The 23,340-nt window shown below is 38.6% G+C and overlaps 1 protein-coding gene across 3 annotated transcripts in view; it reads right to left on the reverse strand.

Moving 5' to 3' along the window:
- The window catches only part of LOC111144347 (SET domain containing 2), a 127,311-nt gene that overhangs the window by 88,628 nt on the left and 15,343 nt on the right, over positions 1-23,340 (reverse strand). For all 3 annotated transcript variants that reach the window (XR_002640386.1, XR_002640387.1, XM_022498607.1), the window contains exons 2-3: positions 6,375-6,390; positions 332-4,674 (exon numbers count right to left, since the gene is read on the reverse strand). Coding sequence is in view for 1 of the 3 variants with exons in the window: in XM_022498607.1 (XP_022354315.1) it covers positions 332-4,674; positions 6,375-6,390 (4,359 nt within the window). In the remaining 2 variants the exon portion in view is untranslated. The remainder of the gene's footprint in view (positions 1-331; positions 4,675-6,374; positions 6,391-23,340) is intronic.

Genomic DNA, 23,340 nt, shown 5'->3' on the forward strand with positions numbered 1-23,340 from the left:
CAAAAGGAATTTAAGAAAAATAGGGCTGGCCTAAATCATACTTTCAGAACCCAAAAGGTAATGAGACTCCCCCCTCAAATAAAAAATAATTAGACATCACCTTCCTGGGCAGGGGGGGATGGATACTGAGGGAAGGACCCTATGACATCAAATCTAAATAGGTAAATACTTTTTCAATTGTTTGATGTATATCTTATCACAAACCTGTATTTCATACAATTGACCTCATATAACGTGAATCATTGAAAGCTGATTTTTTTTTTTTTTTTTTTTTTTTTTTTTTTTACAAAAAGAGGTTAAAATTTGCTGCACAAGTATTAAGCAAGCTTACCTTTCTGTTAAATAAACATTTTCTTCAATCAGATCGAAGTAACAAGGCATCTTCCCTTGCTTGGCATATTCCTTCCATCGCTGTGGGTCCCTGAAGTCCTCCATGACACAAGAAGGCCCAACCAGGGCTGAGCCCGGAGGCACTGCTGTTTCCCCGGGCTCTACTGCCACTCGAACTTTCTTTCTGTCCTGAAGTTCACCTTCACTTTCAGAATCACTTTCCAATTCCTGTCTCCTTTTTTTTGGAGGCCCTCTATCTTTCATATCATTTTTTTCTAAGTTTTTTGAAAGTTCTTTCTTTTCATTCACAGTTAAAGACTCCTTAATGGAATTGCTGCTTATTTCAGGTGCTTGCACTGACCCCTTGTCCTTCTGAAGGGACAGAAAAAACTTACTGGACTGCGTTGAAAAATGAGATCCTCCACGTTGATCCCAATTCTCCTCCTCTTCACGGTCATCTGTTAGGGAATCTGGTACCTGCCCTTGAATTCGATCATACACAACCCCAGTTCCAGGAGGTCTACCTGCTGATCTTGGATCCCAGTAGCCATTGCCTTGCCAGTAATTACGTGTCCCACCATAATGCTCTGCACTTTGCTGATACTTGTGTCCACCACAGGCTCCATAGCTGCTGTCAGGTTGTTGATACGTGGTAGTAGGCTTTTCTTGTTGAGAGAATTCCCACCCTAGGTTTCGGAGCTCTTCTGATGAACGGAAACTATCCACTCGCTCACAAGAAGAAGAAAAACTCAACTCTGTTCTTCCCAGTCGACTATCCGGCCTGTTAGGGAAAGTGATCTGTTGCCGAGACTTACTTGGGACATCTTCAAAATCATCAGAAGAATAAACTGGCAGCTCTTCCTGCTGCCTAGAAGCTATTTTGGCTTTTGTGGTTTCCTCAGAATTTGGATGACCTAGAAAGTCAGATTTCACATCTGTATGACTTGTACTATCAACCCCATCACTCTGAGGATGAGCAATTTCAGATAGGTGATTATCTATTTGTTTTCTGCTAGGCTGTGAGAAAGAAACTTCCAGATTCTTCTCTGTCCCTTTATGATGGAAGAACTTCTCGGTTTGAGAACAGGGTTTGCTTGCTACACTCTCAAATTTTTCCTCATATGAATGTCTCCTTGACTCCAATCTCTCATCTTCCCAGTGGTCAGAATAGTGTCTGTAACTCTGACTACTCCGAGAAGAACAAGGACTGGTTTCTTCCATAGGCAAAGTAGAATTCTTTGGCACTACCACAACAGACTGAAGACGGTTTCTTGGAATACTGCTATCATCAGAATCTGTATCTTCAGAGTCACTTTCATCACTTGAACTTTCAGAAGAACCAGAATAATCTTCATGGACAGTAGATACAATCTCTGAGGCATGCCCACTACTGTCACATTTTAAGGTGTATGTTACACCATCACTGTCTTCCATGGTTAAATTCAAGTCACAAGACGAAAATACAACTTCTGAATCATCAGAGGTATGCACATGTCCTCTTCCTCCTTCTTCATCTAAAGAGATTTCTGCTCTTCCTCTTCTATCAGGCAATATGGAATTCCCTTCTTCTTGAGCCTCTTGCACACATTTCCCAGACAACCCATTATTATGCCTATTTTCCCAAGAAGCAAATCCTCTTCCTGAATCAGGCAGGCCGCTACCTACTTCTGCTACTGTTTCTTTCTCTGCATGCTTTAAAAACTCTGTGCTTTTACTCTTTAGCACAGCATCCAAAACCGGAGATGTGTTCTCTCCACATTGCAACAGAGTTAAACTGTCCACTTTTATTCCTGGTGGAAGACTTGGAAGAGATGAAGCAATGCCTGAACTCTCAATAGGTTGATATAAATCATCAAAATGGTTAACAGAAGCCGAACTAGTGCTACCAACATTCTGCTTATATTCTTCACATGCAAATTTTGAGTGCTGATCTGTCAGATTTCTATTATCACATATAACTGTTTTTGATTTCAAATGCACATTCATAAAGCTATTTGAAGAAATCTTCATAACTGAAGGCTCAATCTTTTCAGCTTCAGAATGATGCAATGAAGGGTTCTTGTCATTTGAAGTACAGCATATATCTGAATCTTTGGTTTTACAGCAAGAAACTGTCATATCGACTGGTTCTTTAATTACAGTTTTAGAATAATCTATAGTCATAACCGGCAAAGACGTAAGTTTATCTTGGTGTGGTGACACCAGAGGTTCTGCTTCTCTAAATGGGCTTCCTGACTTACTATGCAGCATGCAACTATCATCCGAGTCTTTTTCTTTACATCTATTAACATTCTGAAATCCATTTGATGGAAGCATGCATCCTTTGACCAAAGGGGACACCTCCGATCCAGTCACACTATCATCAGAAGACATCAAAACAGTGTCAGCTTTAGAAGTGCAAAATGTTGCCAAATCAGATTCTGCCCCAGGAGATCCATTTATATTTAATTCTATGGGGCAATAACTTCTTAATTGATCATTCTTCGCCTTAGATAAAGAGTCTAATTCCTTAATACTATCATGGCTATCATGTCCTATAAATTCAGATTTAAAAATAAGTGATTCATCTAGCTTTTTAAAAGTAGGTGAATCATTTAATCGATTTGATGGAGATGGAGACCCAGTCTTTTCTCTTTCAGGAATTTTACTAATCATTCTTAAATCACTACCTTTTGAACAAGGAGCCTGTAAATTAGAAGACTGAGACGGTTTGATTTCCTCATTTAATTCTGTACAACAGAAAGAATTTTTAAATTTATCAGACTTGGATATAGATTTTGAAAGGGTAGATTTGTAACGGGAAGCACTGTTATCATGCTTGGAATAGGATGACCCCCGTCGGAATACCAGTTCATTAGGGGGAGAACAACATCTTTTCATTGCTTCATTTTCTGAAGTCCTTTTTGATTCTCTTTCTAATTTGGAAGAATACTTTCCTCTCTTCTCCATCTCTAAGTAAGAGGACTCAGTTTTGCAGTCCCTATCAGATTTAGAATAGGATGATGTCCTTAGGTCTCTGTAAGAGAAGGAATGAGAGGAGGTGCGCCTTGAGTAGGTCTTCTTATACTCCTCTTCTGAGTCAGAACTCTCTCGAGCTCTGTTATCTGTATATGGCCGAGAATAGCGTGCCCTCTCTCGATAAGGGGAACTCCGATGGTAGCGACGATCAGAGTCGTAATAATGGGATCGCTCTGACCGGGAATAGGATAAACTAGTTCTAGAGCCTCTGTCAGATCTGGAACGAGATCTGCTCCGCCTTCGCTCTCTCTCTGATCTACATCGAGAAGATATATACCGAGTATCTCTTTCAAGTTTTGAGTAGCTAAAATATTTATCATCTCTCTCTGTTTTAGACCGTGAAGATTTCCCTAAATCCTCATTTTTTAAAGGTGCTAAGCTCTTTTTTGAATCTCTTTCCTTTTCAATGCTTGCTGAAAATTTTAAATCATGTGATCTTTGACTTGAGGAAGTCCGTACAGAATCTTCATCAGATTCTGAAGCAAGAAAGGTGCCTTCAGATTGCGAGGATTTCTTCTTAGAACCTGTTTTTTTGGAGCCCAGATTACTCTTAGAACTATCTGGAATTTCTTCTTCCTTCCCAATATGGGAATCCTCTTTTTGTGAGGGAATATCTACTTGCTCATTCAAATTTTGAGTTATGTGTTCTTCTGAACTATTAGATACAGAAGCCTCCTGCTTAGTGTCCACTTCTGAAGATTCTGGTACAGTTGTAACTGGTGGTTCCTTCAGTGCTCTAACTGCTACATCTACTGGTACTGTCATCAGAACTGGGATTGGTGTGTGTGGCAAGGCCACTGGCTCTGTTACTGGTGCTGGTGGTGAGGGTGTTGTGGCCTGAGGAGGTGGAGGTGGTGGAGGTGGAGATGAGGGTGGCGAGTCTACAGTTGTTGATTCTGCTATGACTGCTGGTAATGGTGCTATGGGAGGAGGTGGAGAGGTCAGCAGTGGCCTGGATGTCACATGAAGCAGATGTTTCTTAAAATGAATTTTGCCCAATTCTACCCTTGATTTTGGTGGGGAAGATTCTTCGGTAGTAGATAAGGTATCTCCAATGTCCATTTTAATTTTAGGGGTCAAGTCTACTTGAAGAGGTCCAGCTGGGGAGTTTGGAGTATCATTTTGCTTTTCATTGCCAAGTGCAGTCAGAAACCTGTTCTGCAAAGTTTTCTTTGTAAGGCTGAAACTGAAAGACACCTTCTGTCGTCCCTGTTCCTCCAAATTAACTTTAGTCTTGGTGCCTTTGGGTAAAAATCGACTAGAAGCAACACCTTTGAACATTGGTCCTTTGATGAAACCTGTTTTCTGCACATTTTCAATCTTTGCCTATAATGAACAAAACAAGCAGTTACTACAACAATAAAGTTACTTTCAAATGACTAGTATCACAGTTTAAAATGTCAGAAAAATGAAAAGTCCTTTTTAAGGACAGTATGAATTTCACTAAGCTAGATAAGCTCTTCTTTATTATAGAAAATTTCAAACATACTTAAAGTATAGAGGATAGTATAAAAAATCCTAAGTACACACCTCAGTTTCAACAATTACCCATATTTTTCTATTCTTGTCTATTACACAAAGAATTTATCCATTTTATAATTGTTCCCCCCAGGCAGAATTTTCAAAAATGAAAAAAAAAAATCCTATGTAATTCAAGACACAACACAAAAAGACAAGCAGATAGAGAGCAATAACTAACAACTCAATGAGAATAGTCTAGTCCTGTGTCCTAACTGAGAAGAAATAGAGAAGTCATTATAACTAGTGGTCTCCTGACATCACACAGAATCACTTAGGTGCTTGGTAAAATATGGATCTGCGACAAAACTCCAAGGAACAGCAATTCACTGGTTCTAAGGTAAGGCAAGAAAGTATGTTTTGTTTGGTTTATTTTGGGGAACTAAGCATCTGAGGCAATTCCAATGGACTTTCCAGATTTGAAAACCACTGGTCTGTACCAGCAGTCTCCCATCTTATTTTACAGATGAGGTAAGCAAATGAGGACCTGACTTTTCTGCTTCCTGTAAATTAATCCGCCCTTGCACACTACCACTGTCTCTGCCTGGGCCTCACATACTCAGGCCATGCTAATTTATAGTCCAATTCTACTGTATGAGTATGAACCACAAAGTATACATCTAAGAAGATTTTTCCCTCCCTTTTTTGCCAAACCACCAAAGGAAATAGTGGGCTTTAGAAGTTTAAGGCATAACCTTGGTGGTAAAGAGAACATCAGAAAACTCTATCACCCTCAAGCCTAGATTAAAGATGGTACACTGGCCATCTGCAACACTTTTCTAATTGATATTCTTTAATCAACTCTCACTGTTTAAGAGAACAAGTTTTCCCTTTCAATATAGTAAAATCTGAAATGAGTTTTCAGTATTATACAGTAACAATTCAAGTGGGAAAGTAAATGTTTCCTCACGCATTATCATAGAGCAGTGGTCTTCAAATACTTTTAAGAAACGGAGTCCACTTGAAAAATGACATCTTACATGGTAGCTCAATACATAAAAACAGGGAAAATGCTGTCTCCAGATCTGCCAGTCTCCTCTATCTTGCCTAAAGCTTCTGAAGCTCCAAAGTTTAAAAACCGTTTTCTCAAGATATAAAGCGTTCCTCACTGGATGAGTTACTACAGATCTTAAAATTCAGCAAAAACAATTACTTCATTTCACATTCAAAATGATAGCTAGGGTTGCCTGTCTGGTGCAGTTGGTAGAGTGAGCAACTCTTGGTCTCAGGGTTGTTGAATTTGAGCCCCACATTGGGTGTAGAGATTACTTTAAAAATAAAAACTTAAAAAAAAAAAAAAAAAGATAGGTAAATTCTGAGTTATTGTGGGGGGTTTTGTTTTTTGTTTGAGAAAGCAAACACACACACGAAAGCAGGGAGAGAGAGAGAAAACCTTAAGCAGGGTCCATGTCCAGCTCCTCAGAGTCTGATGTGGGGCTCGACCTCACAATTCAATTCTGAATTTTTAATCCAATAATTACTGAATAACTAGTTAAAATTATACTTACCTCATTTTCTTCTTCTCTATTGCCATCCAGCCAAGAAAGCATGCAAAAGAATAAACAGAAATCGTAAATACTTAAAACCAATTGAAATCAAAGTTGTTTTTTATTAAAACCTAGGATACCTACAACCTATTCAATATGGTATTCGGTAAAGTTTCAATTACATTTGGTATAGCAAATATTTATTGAAGATAGCACCACGAACTGTGAAATAAAAAGGTGAATAAAGCAGAGTGCCTGCCCTTAAGAAGCCTACAGTGTCCTATAAATACAAAATATAATTTTGTTACAAAAGTTAATTCCAACATAATAAAATATACAAGGATAGAAATATGTACAGTGTAACAGCAAAGAGGGAGATAGCTCAGTTTAGTAGAAAGATAGGAAAGCGAAGAATCCTTCCTAAAAGAAGAGTAGTTTCTGAAGAATATACCTGTAGGGAGATTCTAAGCAGAGGGAGAGTCTCCACAAAGGCACAGAAATGAAAACACTGAACAACATGCATTAGAAAACTATAAACAGTTCAACATTACCTGAGTATAAAGTATAAGGCAGAAAGAAGCCAATAATTAGGTGAAGTAGGGGGCAGTAGCCAGGTCCAAAGGCCAGTTTCTCATGAGGCCAAATAGATTTTATCTTACAGATTAGGTGTTCTTAATCCTTTGTGGTGTCCATTCAACAGTCCCTTTGCTGATTACAAGGTATATACTCTATTCAAGGTCACAGCCTGTGGCTCTCTGAGCACACACTTATGTTCTAACAAAGCTAACCACACTGTGTCCTGAGACTGTGGAATCAAAAGCCCTAAGTCTGGTATACACCAGTGCACCAAGGCATACTGGGGAAAGGGAAGCTACAAAAAGGGCTTTAGGTGATGACAGCCAGATTAGTACTTTAGGCAGGCCACTCTATAGGCTATATGGCAAGACTGGAATATAATAATCTATTTTAAATGCCCCTTAAAAGAAATGTACAAAAATCCTGTCTCCAAATGTAGGCCTGACTCCATCATAACTCAGTCTATTCACCAATGTCTACGTAGCCATACAAAACCCAAACAATGAAGGGGGGAAAAAGTTGGCAATACATGGATGAGATCTGAATCAGAGTTGAGGTTAAACACTTTCTTCTACTCCAAAACCACTAAAAACTTCACAGATGCAACCTTAGAACAACTGTATTTCATTAATTCTGTGATGTACATTTTCCCCACATATAATACTTCTGCATCACACCATCGATAACATCATAGTTTGACAAGCAGCATTTTTTCCTTTCTTAGTGGTTCATAGGATAGTTGTGTCTTACAACCTACGACATTCTAGATTTGGGGACACCTGGGTGGCTCAGTGGTTGGGGCATCTGCCTTTGGCTTGGGTCATGATCCCAGGGTCCTAGGATAGGCACGGGGTCAGGCTCCCTGCTCAGTGGGGGGCCGGTTTTTCCCTTTCCCATTCCCCCTGCTTGTGTTCCCTCTCTAGCTGCCTCTCTGTCAAATAAATAAATAAAATCTTAAAAAAAAAAAAAAAAGATTTGATTTAAATTAGTACCATGTGGAATTTTTTCAAGAACATCAAAGGTACCTGGACACACCCAAGCATTTGGAATGTCATTCATATTTGTACTCTCCTTTTCAGTGTATATTTAAGAACGTTCATGCTTGGGGCGCCTGGGTGGCTCAGTGGGTTAAAGCCTCTGCCTTCGGCTCAGGTCATGATCCCAGGGTTCGGGATCAAGCCCTGCGTCAGGCTCTCTGCTCTGCAGGGAGCCTGCTTCCTCCCCTCTCTCTCTCTGCCTGCCTCTCTGCCTACTTGTGATCTCTCTCTCTGTCAAATAAATAAAATCTTTAAAAAAAAAAAAAAAAAAAGAATGTTCATGCTTGTCCCATGCTTGTATCCATCTATATCCATACAGGAGTGCTGGAAATACTGAGGTGACCAGAACTCTTTCCTAAGCCTCAGCAGTTCTACTTTGGACCAGCAAATGAACTAGATAATCCTGACAAACTATAATCAGCATCATCACATGATCAAAAGCTGGTGAAACATTACAGAAGTAGGATTCGGTGGGGGTGGGGGGGAATAATGATCCATTTCAGAAATCAGAGAACTGCTTAACAGAGATGGCAAGACATTTCCCAGAACATGATAATAAAATGTTTATAATAATAATATAGGCATGTACAGAAAATATGGGGAATATAAAATTTTCTCACTGTAAAGGCATGCCATGTTAATAGAGAAAGATCAAATTACAAACAAGCAAAAGGAAAAGTCTACAATCCAACATCCAGAGACAACTTCTATTAATACCTTGGTGTGAAAAGCCTTCCAATGCTTCTTCTGTGTATGTGATGGTGGTGGGGAGGAGAAGGATAAACAAAGATCTTTGTTTTCAAGTATAGCAATCATACCATACAAGCCATTCTGTATCTTGCCTCCCTCCCTCATCATAAATAGAGCAGGGGAGCAAACAAGTTGTTTAGATCACAGAAAAAAATATGGAATCACTACAACAGACTGAAGGGAATGATCTTGAAAGAAGGGGATATAGATGAGTGAAGACATGGTTAAATTTTAAAACAAAGCAAGCATATCCTTTTGGTTTCTATTTCTCTCTCACATCCTCACTTGAACATTGAGAGAAGGAACAGAGCAAAATAGTTAAAATTCAAGTGTAAGTAACAGAAATGGAAGCGGACTATAATCCTCAATGTTGCTGCCCAAAGCTGGACATTATTAATTTATAATAGAGCTTGTCAGCACATTTATTCTACTTTTGCTGGCAGCATTAAACCATCTAGAAGCAACTAAAGGAACAACTGGTAAGTTACTCCAAAAAGTTGGGTGGGACAAGTGGGGTAGATGACAAGGAGATGAGAACTGAAGGCATTCCCAAGAATACATAAATGAGTGACCTAGTAACCCACAGATAACAGAAGAGAGTGAAATCTGAAAGCAGCTGATAAACTGAAAGAACAGGGCAGGGGCAAGATACTAGAAGCTTCAAAGAGTAAATCTTCTGGAAACCAGAAAGAGAGGTAGAAGGGCAAGGTGAAAGAATTGGAAATTATGGTCAGAGCACCAGAGCTGGGGTACATTTCCAGGAAATGACAACATCCAGCCGTGGCCACGGAAGCAGACTGCCATTGCAGTAAGACAAGACTTTTTTTGAAGAAACAAAATTCTGAGCCCACAATTAGTAGCAAGAATCAGCCACAAATGTTTTCTAATAAAAGAACACTTGTTTTGGTAAATAGTATAAAATAATGTTGAAGGGGGCGCCTGGGTGGCTCAGTGGGTTAAGCCACTGCCTTCGGCTCAGGTTATGATCTCAGGGTCCTGGGATCGAGTCCCGCATCGGGCTCTCTGCTCAGCAGGGAGCCTGCTTCCCTCTCTCTCTCTCTCTCTCTCTGCCTGCCTCTCCGTCTACTTGTGATCTCTCTCTCTGTCTAATAAATAAATAAAACCTTAAAAAAAAATAATGTTGAAGGAAGGTTGACAGAACTAGCGTATGGAAGCTAGAGCTAGGAGTACAGAGTCCCCAATATCCCTACCATGAAAAATAAAGAGGCATGCAGAAGCAGCCATTTAATTCTCTAGCAAACAATCTTCTTTTGAAAAGCTAATATTAAGAAAAAACAGGAAGACTAAAGCCAGTTGTTTGTCAAAAACGTATAGTATAAGTATCTGCAGCTTGCTGAAGAGCTACCTTTAAAGAATGTTGATTAGTCCATGTCAGCACGGTGCCAAATCTCCACTAGGCCACAGGGTACATGTGGAAATGACTCAATTAAGAGATATAGTCATAGCAAGTTCAAAGAACCAATGATAACATGACTACTAAAATCAACCAACTAACTACCCAATCTCCCTGGTTAGGACACAAAAACTTAAGTTTCTAAAGGGAAGCTTGGTGTGGGAGATTTGGCCATATCAAGAATATTTGCAGATGGGGACACCTGTGTCCTGAGACTGCTTGTGCTCCCTCTCTCGTGTGTCTCCGTCAAATAATAAATAAAATCTTAAAAAAAAAAAAAAAAGGAGAATATTCACAGATGAATACTCACAGCTGGATAGTAAGGGAATCTATTCTGGATACCATGTCACACAAGAAATGATACAGTTAAACAGAAGTTTGTTGTTGTTGTTGTTGTTGTTTTTAAGATTTTATTTACTTGTCGAGAGTGAGAGAGAGCACAAGCAGGGAGAGCTGCAGGCAGAGGGAGAACCAGGCTCCCCACTGACCAAGGAGCCCGACTCCAGACTCAATCCCAGGACCCGGGGATCATGACCCGAGCCAAAGGCAGATACTCAACCAACTAAGCCACCCAGGTATCCCAAACAGAAGTACTTTTATTACACTGGAAAAAAGACCACTTACAAGACCATAGTGATTTATTTTAAAATATCAGAAAACTTAGGAGATAAAATACTCTTATTTTGCACAACTCCAGAAGTTGGGGCTGTGATGTACAGAATGACAGATTTTAGCTCATTTTAAGTCTGAACATTTTAAATTCATTTTCTGTCTTTGAAAAATACATGCACTCAGGGGGAAATCCATAATATAAAGAGATACACAACTCAAATTAGATCTCTTTCTCTACTGGCAACTAATAGTTAAGTTCTTCACACCCTTCTGGAAATTGTGTGCATAAATGAGCATATGTATCTCTTTTTAAGGAGAAAACACATACACGAAAGGAAACATACTTTTCTATAACTTATTTTTCTCCATTTAAAGCCTTAGATATCATTATATATCAATACATATACATGTAGCTTCATTTTTAGTTCTACTATCATAATAGCTTTTCATGTTTCTAAGTCACTGGTATTTTCTTTCTGCTGGGAAGTGCTTTTTCGAGTCCTCTGCCAATCAACTGAGTTGTTGGTCTTTCTTACTGATTTATAAAAATCAGAAGTGAGGCATCTGCAACTGGAATATGTCACTGTACAGGACACTGAAGTTCCCTTGTCACCAGAAACGCTTAAGAAGAATCTGGATGAGAACTTACCTCAAATGAGACAGGATTCCTGTTCTAGATGTCAAGCTAAAAGTAAGGTCCTAGAAGGTCTCATTCCAGGCCTTCAGTTCACTGAGTCTCCTGAACCACAAATGATCAGCAGCACTTAATTACTTTACCTTGATTTTAATAAGACTTTAAAGATGACAGGGGGTGGGGGGCGCCTGGGTGGCTCAGTGGGTTAAAGCCTCTGCCTTCAGCTCAGGTCATGATCCCAGAGTCCTGGGATCGAGCCCCGCATTGGGCTCTCTGCTCAGCGGGAAGCCTGCTTCTCCCTCTCTCTGCCTGCCTCTCTGCCTACTTGTGATCTCTGTCAAATAAATAAACAAAATCTTTAAAAAAAAAAAAAAAAAAAAAAAAGATGACATGGGAGTGACTCTAAAGGTTTCTCACTAAAATTCATATACTCAAATGCTCAAGGTTAGTGTTCCTCACATTTGAGTGATATATGGGCCTTTTTAAAAGAGATATCAAATATTGTCAGATATTGAAGGCTAGATCTCAACTTAAGAGCACTGACTTAAGAATCTAAAATATTAAAATTTACTTTACTTGAAAATTACCACTGAAAAATGGTAGTTTTCAAGTGAAATAAATCTTAAAACTTCAAACTGGTCGAAATAATTTTTAAGATGCGTGGGTTAGAAAGTATTGTGTTGATGTTAATTTCTCAAAATTGATAACTACACAGTGATTATATAAGAGAATACCTTTGTTTTTAGAAAATACACATTGGAGGATATGAGGATAAAAAGGCATCATGACTATATCAAACATTTCAGAAAAAAAGTAATGTGTGCATGTGTGTATGCAGAAAGATAAATGATAAATGGTAAAATGTTCATACTGGGGTGAAGAAGGTATATAGGAAATCTCTATATTATTTTTGACCATTCTGTAAGTCTAAAATTATTTCAAAGCTAAAAAACTGTTTTAACTTAAGATAATCAAACATGAAAAACTTTTAAATACCCTTGCAAAATCTCCACCCCTTAAGAATCTAAGAAAAAGGCTATATGGACTCAGAGATCCTAGAGCCTCAGCTAGAGAAACGTTACCTCTAAATTTTCCACAATGCAGAGTACTAACCACTATACGATCACGGCCACCTCTAAATTTTCCAAATTCCATATTCTGAAAGGCAGTGTTGAGAATAAGCTACAGAAAAACTAGACCCTATGTTAGACTAAAATTCCAGATTCAGGATATTGTGAAGAGATAAAAACTCAAAAAGAGATAAGAGAACTGTTGATAACAAAAGGAAGGAAGCTCCGATGACAACCTGAAGAGTATTTCCCAACACTGCTTGGGGCAGGAGTTGGTTTATCTTGTTGACAGCGGCATTTATCTTATTTTATTTCTTCAAAGATTTTACTTCTTTGAGAGGGCACTCCCATGAGAGAGCCCAAGTTTGGGGGGGAGCAAAAGAGAGAGGGAGGAACAGACTCCCAGCTGAACACGGAGCCCGATGTGGGGCTCAATCCCAGGACCCTGGGATCATGACCGGAGCCAAAGGCAAGCGCATAACTGACTGAGCCACCCAGGCGCCCCAACAGTGGCATTTAAATGCCAAACACTACTCAGAACATAGGAAATAATAAATATCCAACAACATCATTCCCACTTTCCTATGTTGCTAAGCTTGCTTTACACTAATCCCCAGAAGGAATTTCAATAGTTAAAATGGTCTCCTCCAAATTCAAACATAGATCAGTCTCCACTTCAAGTAATTTTTCATACTGCCCTTCATTCTACCATCCTCCTCCCTCTCTCCCAGCCTCCATACACAAATATCACCCGCCCAAACCCCTCTTAATCCCCTCAGCCACTTCAAGCTCACTTTCATTTACTTGGCAATTACCTAGTATGTACTCAGGACTATACTGCCTGTTGCTAGCCTTTTCCTTACCATTCTAGACACTACTACTAAACTCAACCCCTACACCATGTACTCTGCAGAGTGATAATCACATACAACCTTGACTTCTATTTACTGTTTCTGCTTTCCCAACTAGGGTTCAAGTTACAAAGAGACAAAAGTAACATCCTTGCCTTTATTGTGTTATCTGGGTTGACCTGGGTTGACCATTCCCATTCCTGGCATTAACTCTCATTACTTTTTGAAAGAAAAAAATTCCTTAACAATAGTACCATGTTTTAACTTTCTCATTTCAAGCAATTCTCAAAGGAAAAGAAGGAAATACCTAAAAAGTGACCTGTAGGAAAAAACAAGCCATACAGGCCATAAGTTAATTTGTAACATCTGCCATACTCTCTCATCCAAAACATAGGACCCAAGAGGACAAGTGAATTAAAACATCCATGAGAAATATACGTAATTTATGTAAACAATAAAGTCATGAATACCACCCTGCTTTTTATGAAAGGCCTGGAAACTTTAGGCAAAGCACTTTGGGATGAATACGCTAACCTGAACCAGTGCCAATGGAGCTGAGAAACAGAAGCATTATTTCTCACTTGCTTTACATCCACATCTTCAACTAGCATAGTATCTCAAACATACAGAGAGCTCCTAACAGATTAAATCTAGAAAAAAATTAGTGAAATGTTATTAAAATTAAAGGCAAGAGTATTCTCAGAGGAAATAATTTAATTCAAACACTATCTCTGATATATACAGATTAAAATAACAACTCTCCCCCCCCCAGTGTCATACTCATCAACCACTCTCATATCCCAAGAATTGAAACTTTATTTTAACATAGTGTCTACATATGATACTGAGTAAAGCTAATAACTTATTTTCTTTAAACAAGCAATCACTTTGTAAACAAACACAGATGATCTTAAATGTGTCCTTGTGGAGTTCCACAGTCAGTGAGGAAAGGTAAGAATATCATCCCAAATGTTAACAATTACATATTTACTTGAAATGTTTCTAAATTTGTCTTCCAAATTGATTTACAGGAACACCTGCATAAAGTGAATTATGTTCTCCCCTTCAAGCAATCTGCTTTTTCCAAAACCCATAAATTAGAATGTGTGGTGATCTAATTTGAACATTTTAGGGCCTATTATATACAAATCAGTTTCACTATTTATTTACTATTGGGAGTTAAATCTCTTAAATTACCGGTTTTATTTTCCTCATTGGGTAGATGTGGGAGGGGGTACCCATTACTAAACAACCTTCAAAAGACAGAAATGTGTAAATATTGAAATTCAATTTTAGTACCAGCCAATGAATCACAACAGAAAGAGTTGAGGATAAGTTCTTCGTGAGCTGGTCACATTATACTATTGTCTTATATAGCCCATTACTAGACCACCATCACCACTATCAGCAGCTAACAGAGTATTTTCTATCTTGGGGATACCAGGTTATATGCTTTACAAACATCTAGTTCATCTGCAATCCTCAAACTACCAAGGGTATACTATTTGTATTCCCATTTTGCAAATGAAGAAACCTAACATCACAGTAGCAAAGTGACAGAGCCAAGTATCCAGGCTTTTTGATGCAGAGCCCTTGCTCTTTAAATCAAATATTTATTAGCTATTACAAAGAAATGGGAGCAAAGAGCAAAAAGTTTCAGAGAAACGTATTTTGATTCAGTGTACTAGTAAATTATTTGCCTAGCAACAGAAGCAGTTGTATCATGAAATAGAGAATAACAGTCCTGCTGATCTTGTGTCTAAAGAAATTCCCAACCTATATGCAAGAAATCACTAGGTTTTGGATTCCCCACCCCCAAACTTCAGACTAGATTCTTCTATGAAGAAATACTCTACTGAAAGCAATGTGGAATACTAAGTCTGAGGGAGATGGCTTACTATAGACAGACTACAGGATATAAAGTAGTGAATGTTTAAAAAGCTGTACCTACCCTGTATTTTACCAGACTGAATACTTAGCCTTCCAGTCCTACTTTTGCTTAACCACATTAAACAGAAACATGAAAATAGATGGCGGTCAGTTCCTTCATGTGGTTATAGACCCTGATGCAAATTAGCTTAAAACCCAGCTTCAAATTAAAACAATGAAAGTAAAACATGTGATGTGATGAGATCTACACACATGAGATAGAAGGTATTTCTCTTTTCATACACAAAGATAGTAATTCAGGATATTTCTCTTCCATAAACACCTGCTTTCTTTGGTGTTAATATTAAAAATGCTTCTGAAAATAATTTCATTCTTTCATGTTTCAGAAGTAAGTTTTTTGCTGTTATAACTGTAAAAAAATCTACATGGGCTGGATTTTTATTTTGATAACACAATGAATATAGCAACTCAGAAAGTTCCTAGAATAAATTACCACCAGACCAAAATCAAAACACACCAAAGAGGAAACTCAGCTTAAAAAAAGAGAAAGAGAAACTCAGTTTTCTTCAGGAACAACAGCTTAAACAAAATAAGACAGCTATCATTTATTTTCTGATTGTTGTGAAGTTTAAGCATTTTCCCAAAAATAGCAAATTAATGTTCAAGGTGTGAAAGAGAAAGGTTTAAAGTCAACTAACACAAGCACAAGTATGACAACGATACCCACACTCAAAATAAACAAATCCTGAAACTCTTATTTTTACAAGGCAAAGTCAATGATAATATAAAATTACTGTGAATTACAATGCACTGATTACACCATCCCTCACCATTTCATGCATAGAAAAGGAAGGTTAAAATAAAATGCAAAGGTGGGGCGCCTGGGTGGCTCAGTGGGTTAAGCCGCTGCCTTCGGCTCAGGTCATGATCTCAGGGTCCTGGGATCGAGCCCCGCATCGAGCCCCGCATCGGGCTCTCTGCTCAGCAGGGAGCCTGCTTCCTCCTCTCTCTCTACCTGCCTCTCTGCCTGCTTGTAATCTCTCTCTGTCAAATAAATAAATAAAATCTTTTAAAAAAAAATAAATAAAAAAATAAAATGCAAAGGTTATCCATGTGATAGCAGAAGACTGGAACTAGCCTAAATCTTCATCAAAAGAGTGGCTGAGTAACAGTGGTACATCCGTTCAATGAAGTAGTATATAGCAGGACAAAGCAAATGATGAAGAACTCTGTATACTGTGCTGGTATGGTCTCCAGAATATACTGTTAAATGAAACAGCAAGACACAAAACAGTACGTTTTGTATGCTTCTATTTTCAAAATCGAAAACTGAAGGCTCAACAAAATTAAACATATTAAAGGAAATGGTGAAAGAAGAACAGGAATGAAAGTTACTCCTCTTTGAACATTCTTTCATTGCAGTAACTTTGGAAACATGTAAAGCCTTGCTTTTTTAAAAAATGAGAAAGTAAAAAAAAAAATAATTTCTAGAAACTCAAACTGTAAAAAAACTATACCAAATTGGTGACTGGCATAAACACAAAGAAAAGCTAAACTAAACTATTTTGACTACAAACACCTTACTGAAATATATCCTGAGGGTAAAAAAAGCAAAGAAATCTTAAACTGTTAGTAGTCTTACTGTTATAATAATACCAGAATTACTACCGAAACTGTCATATATAAATAGATAAAGCAAATAAGTTATTACATTAATGTCATTAGGAACTAAGATTTTCAACATAAAAGTGATAAAGTTTTAAAACAAAAACTCTTAAATATGAATTGGAAAAATCCATATGAACTGAAAAGTTTTGTTGTTCTTTTTTCCTACAAAATACATATATCTTGGGGCACCTGGGTGGCTCAGTGGGTTGAGCCTCTGCCTTCAGCTTGGGTCATGGTCTCGGGGTCCTGGGATTGAGCCCCACATCGGGCTCTCTGCTCAGCAGGGGGCCTGCTTCACCCCTGCCCCCCGCCTCTCTGCCTACTTGTGATCTCTGTCAGATAAATAAAATCTTTAAAATAAATAAATAAATATATATATGTATATACATATATGTATATATATGTATATACATATATATATATATCTTAACTGTCCAATGACAAGACCTAAGCACTGACAACCCAGTAGCCATAAGTAGCACGACTAGTATCTAGATTATGGTCTCTAAGTATCATTTTCACTAAAAGGAACCAAGGCTCACAGAAGAAATGGTGGCTCCAGGACTGAGGTAAAAAGTATATAAATGAGCTAGGGCCAAGGAATTTACTAAAGATTACCAGGATCATGCAAAAGGTCACAGAACCCAATCTGAAAAGACTTCCACTGGACAAAAATGAGGCAATTTGAGCAACTTGAAGAACAAAAAACGAGTGCAATGCATCAAAGTACAACAAATATATAAAGATAAACTCATAAAAAAAATAAGTCCCTATTGATCACCTTTGGAGGTTAAATTACCAATATGACATCCACTCGTTATCTGAAAATTGACTAAGGAAAAGAACTCAGTACTTGTCCTATCTTTCTCATATGAACTGTATTTCAGCATAATCAGTAGAATTCTATCTAATAAATTCAACAATCCTCAATGGCAGCTAAAATCAGTAGATGAAAGGTTGATGGGGAACTGTGTAATAGACTACAGGATTGACTACACCATAGTCAGGATTGACTACACCATAATTACTGGTTAAATTTGCTATCACTAAAATAAAAGAACCTGGTATTTCCCCCCTGACATGATGCAATAGGTAATCAATAAAAAAACTGGAGTAGGAGTCTGATGTAACTACCAGTCTCCAAAAACTACGGGTAATAGAAAAACATGTTAAAGGACACCATAAGGATGCACACAGCCGATAAATGTAATAAGGGTACTTTTACAGATTGAGAGATTTGAAATCTGGTAATCACATGATTATTTAGATCCTAACTTAAAAAAAAAAGAAACTAAGTAACAGTAAAGAATTATTGCCATTGCACAAGGCATGATAATGCTATTGTGGTTACTTTTCTTTTTTTTTTTTTTTTAATTTCAAAGAGAGAGAGGGAGAGCAAACGCACAAGGGAGAGCATCAGTGAGGGGAGAGGCAGAGGGAGAGGGAGAAGCAGGCTTCCCACTAACCAGGGAGCCCAATGTGGTACTTGATCCTAAGACTGTGATATCATGACCTGAGTTGAAATCAAGAGTCCTGGGACGCCTGGGTGGCTCAGTGGGTTAAGCCGCTGCCTTCGGCTCAGGTCATGATCCCAGGGTCCTGGGATCGAGTCCCACATCGGGCTCGCTGCTCAGCAGGGAGCCTGCTTCCCTTCCTCTCTCTCTGCCTGCCTCTCTGCCTACTTGTGATCTCTCTCTGTCAAATAAATAAATAAAATCTTTAAAAAAAAAAAAAAAAGAATCAAGAGTCCTAACAGACTGAACCACTCAGGCACCCCTACTATGGTTACTTTTTAAAAAACCTTTGTCTCAGGGTGGCTGGGTGGTTCAGTCAGTTAAGCCCCCAACTCATGGTTTTAGTTCACATCATGATTTCACGGTTGCAGCATCAAGCCCCATGTTGCGCTCTGCACTCAGAGCAGAGTCTGCATCAGATTCTCTCTCCTGCTCCCCCCCCATAAATAAATAAAATCTTTTTTAAAATAAATAAAAATATAAATCTCTCTTAAAGATATAAAAGCATGAAAAAATATCTGGGGTGCTTCAAAATATTCCAGTAACACCAAGAAAAAAATGGGGATATGAAACCAAGATGGCAAAGTGTTAGTAACTACTGAAGAGTATACTAGGCAGGGGCAGGTGGGGTATTCATTGTACTGTATATTCTCTCTCGTATGAATGTTTAAAATTTTTCATAATAAAAAAATGTTAATGTTTAATTGGAACATAAGAGAGGACAACCAATCCCCAAATAAATAAACCTCAAGAGACCATGTGTCCACATACAGCAAGTAAGGGTGGGTGGTTAGAAGCATACTGGCAAGTGCTCACTTCAGCAGCACATATGCTTAAAAAAAAAATAGAAAATAAAAAATAAAAAAATATGCTGGCAAAAACTTACATATTCCTGTAACCATCCAATCACCAACCTACCCACAATCAGGGCCCACTCACCTGGTTGTGGCTGAGCATTAATTTCTTTATCCAAGCAAAATTAATCCAGGATTTACCCATCTGATTTAGACTTTATTTCTATGGTTGCACAGAATTACATTCCCCAACAATAATAAAATATGTATCATAAATATATAACCACAGTGGACATTATGCTATGATGGAAAATATTTTCTATAAATTAACTTTTGACAAATAGCATTAACATACAGTTCTACCTTAGGGGTCATTTAATTTGCAAAGACTCGTGGTTGAGAAAATTTTTTAAAAAACAAAAATTCAGCAACAGTAGATATAAAACTATTTTGTATTTGGGAAGGAGAATATTAATAATCTGAATATTTAAATCTATCTTCCACCCATGTGCCAATCCTTTAGGATAAGCCACCACAGTGCTGTACTTCCATTTCCTGAGAAAAATCTTTTTGAGTTCTCAAGGTAAACATAAAAACAATACAGTATTTTGCACATCATTCGGCAAAATAGAAATCTGGTTACAATTTCCACTTCTAGATACCAAATTCCAGATATATAAGATTAATAAAATAATGTAGAATATAAAGTTGGTTTGTTTCATCTATAAAACAATTTGTATCAGAACTTCTATCCCATGGGTTTTTGTTTATGTCTCAAATGTCAAGTTACACTATACAAGAATTTAAGAAAATGCAGTTGGTCCACAGCCCTAGCCAGTAAGTCCCTAGCAACTTAAAAATATTCCAGTAATCACAGAGATATTAAGTGACATCAAAAGCTCACTAGAGGGGCACCTGGGTGGCTTAGTGGGTTAAGCCTCTACCTTCCACTCGGGTCATGGTCTCAGGGTCTTGGGATGGAGGCCCGAGTCAGGCTCTCTGCTCAGTGGGGGGCCTGTGGCCCCCCCCCCTGCCGCCGCCTCTCTGCCTACTTGTGGTCTCTGTCAAATAAATAACATCTTAAAAAGAAAAAAAGAAGCTCACTAGAAGAGGTCCAATCTTATTCTCTATGATAGAGAAATACTACAAATTGAACAAGGAAGATGTACCCCTCACAGAAACAACCAAGGGTAAAATGACAGAAGGATCTGGACTTGGAATTAACAATACTAGCCAGTATCTTTTTCTTTTCAAGTAGGCTCCATGCCCAATGTGGGGATTGAACTCATGACCCTGAGATCAAGAGTTACATGCTCTACCAACTGAGCCAGCCAGGCACCCCAACAGTAGCTAATATCATGCATGAAAGTCAAAGTAGGCAGCTGGTTTTCATATCTACATCTATACTGATGAGAGCAAGGAAAACCAAAACGGACACTGTAAACACCGTAACTAGTATGATGAAAAAGACGTAGGAATGCCTGGGCAGCTCAGTCCATCAAGGATCTGACTCTTGGTTTTGGCTCAGGTCATGATCTCAGGATCCTATGATGGAAACCTACATTGGGCTCCATGGCCAGCACAGAGTCTGCTTGTCCCTCTCCCTCTGCTCCTCTCCCTGCTCGCTCACTCTCTCTCAAATAAATAAATACGATCTTTTAAAAAAAAGAAAGAAAGAAAAAGACCTATTCAGCATAAGCTTTCCACTCTGGGGCCTTTCTAGTACCTTCCTACCAGAAGGTATGTCCCAATTCCTTTTCTCCTCCATTATCTGTTTTCAAAATACCAGATGGGGAGGCATACAGTTTAAAAGGTTAATTTAAATGGTTAAAGCAAAACCCTGAAAGTTAGTCAACCTGGATCTGAATACCAACTCCAGTACTTTTTAACACTAAGAAAAATGGTAGCCAAAGAGTTTACCTATGAAACTGAAATAGTAGTACTGTATTTACTTCAAATAGAGGCTCAAAGGAGAATATCTATTTAAAATCCTCTATACAGCACCTGGTATATAGTTAGTACTCAATAAATGGGAACTGTTAGCAATTTGTAGTACATATTTGTAAGATTCTTTCATTAGCAACAGTCTTTACTCATAATGTATAAAAATATGAATCACTATGAAATACATCTCAAACCAATAAGATATTGCATATCAATTATACTTCAATTTTAAAAAGTATCCACTTTTAGGAAATAAGCATAAATAGTAAGGACCTTGGAGCACCTGGGTGGCTCAGTGGGTTAAGCCTCTGCCTTCGGCTCAGGTCATGATCTCAGGGTCCTGGGATCGAGCCCTGCATCGGGCTCTCTGCTAGGCAGGGAGCCTGCTTCCTCCCCTCTCTCTCTACCTACTTGTGATCTCTGTCTGTCAAATAAATAAAATCTTTAAAAAAAGAAAGAAAAAGAAAATAGTAAGGACCTTTCTCACTTTTATATCCCCAGGTCTTGGCACTAAAAAGGTGCACAGTAAATAATTCTGAACAAATGAGCAGAGGTAGAAGATGAAGGATAGAGATTGAAGACAGTGGTAAAAATACAGAGAAGCTGCAGAAGGAAAACAGAGTTAACACTTAACTGTAGTCTTCTGGCCCGTGCCAACTGGCTAAGTTTGTTACACATCCACAAGTACAGAAATTGAGACTAGAGTTTGCAAACTTTTATAGCAATGTGACCTTGACCAGTGATCCGTAGGCTTATACTTTTTTAAGCATTTTATTTTGAAATAATTACAGATTGACAGGAAATTGCAAAAGTAGTACAAAGTCTCTGTACACTTCACCCAGCCCCCTCCCATGGTAACATTTTATGTAGCTGGAGTACAATATAAAAACCAGGAACAGGGACGCCTGGGTGGCTCAGTTGGTTAAGCAGCTGCCTTCGGCTCAGGTCATGATCCCAGCGTCCTGGGATCGAGTCCCACATCGGGCTCCTTGCTCATCAGGGAGCCTGCTTCTCCCTCTGCCTCTGCCTGCCATTCTGTCTGCTTGTGCTTGCTCTCTCTCCCTCTCTCTCTCTGACAAATAAATAAATAAAATCTTTAAAAAATAAAAACCAGGAACATTACCGTTAACCACACTAGATATAATTCACTTTTCACCATTCTTCTCAACCTGTATTCATATTCATTTGTGTGTGCATGTAGTTCCATGCAAAGTTATTCCATACATAGATTCATATAACCACCACCACAATGAATACATATAACTGTTCAATCAGTGCTGGATTCTGAACGATTTCTCACTTCAGGGGCACCTGGATAGCTTAGTCAGTTAAGCCTCTGCCTTTGGCTCAGGTCATGATCCCAGAGTCCTAGGATGGAGCCCCACATCAGGCTCCCTGCTTGATGGGAAGCCTGCTTCTCCCTCTGTCTGCTGCTCCCCTTGGTTGTAACTCACTCTCTGTCAAATAAATAAATAAAATCTTTGGGTTTTTCTTTCTACTTCATTTTTCTAGGACTTCATTTTTATTGTATGGTTTTTTTTTAAGATTTTATTTATTCATTTGGCAGAGAGAAAGAGAGCACGTGTGCACACAAGCAAGGGAAGCAGCAGGCAGAGGGAGAGGCAGAAGCAGGCTCCCCACTGAGCAAGACTTCCAGGCTCAATCCCAGGACCCTGGGATCAGAACTCAGCAGAAGGCAGATGCTTAACTGACTGAGCCACCCAGGTGCCATTTAGCATATGTTTAAAATATACCAATCCATGACAGACTAACAGTTAATTTGAGAAACCTAACTACAAGATGTACAAATTGGCTTTATACTATTTGGAACCCCTTATTTCCTAAATAATTGATAACTGGATTTCTTTTTCTCCTGTCGGGTAGCAATCAAAACTGAAGCATATACAGAAAGTCCCCACTTTTTATATATTGGGATTTTACTGCTATCTAACAAAGTTCAGATATTCTTCATTCCTCAGTCAGGATTTCCCCTTAAAACAATTCCTCCAAAAGAATGCAATGTGTGGGGCACCTGGGTGGCTCAGTTTGTTAAGCACCTGCCTTCAGCTAGGCTCATGATCCCAGAGTTCCAAGACTGAGTCCCTTGTCAGGCTCCCTGTTCAGCAAGTTATCTGCTTCTTCCTCTCCCTCAGCTCCTCTCCCCAACTCATGCTCTCTTGCTCTTACTCTCTCCCACTCATGCTTCCTCTCAAATGTGGGAGGGGGGAGTATT

The sequence above is a fragment of the Enhydra lutris genome, unplaced genomic scaffold (assembly GCF_002288905.1).
Source record: "Enhydra lutris kenyoni isolate GAN:26980312 unplaced genomic scaffold, ASM228890v2 scaffoldscaffold10, whole genome shotgun sequence".
NCBI lineage: Eukaryota > Metazoa > Chordata > Mammalia > Carnivora > Mustelidae > Enhydra > Enhydra lutris.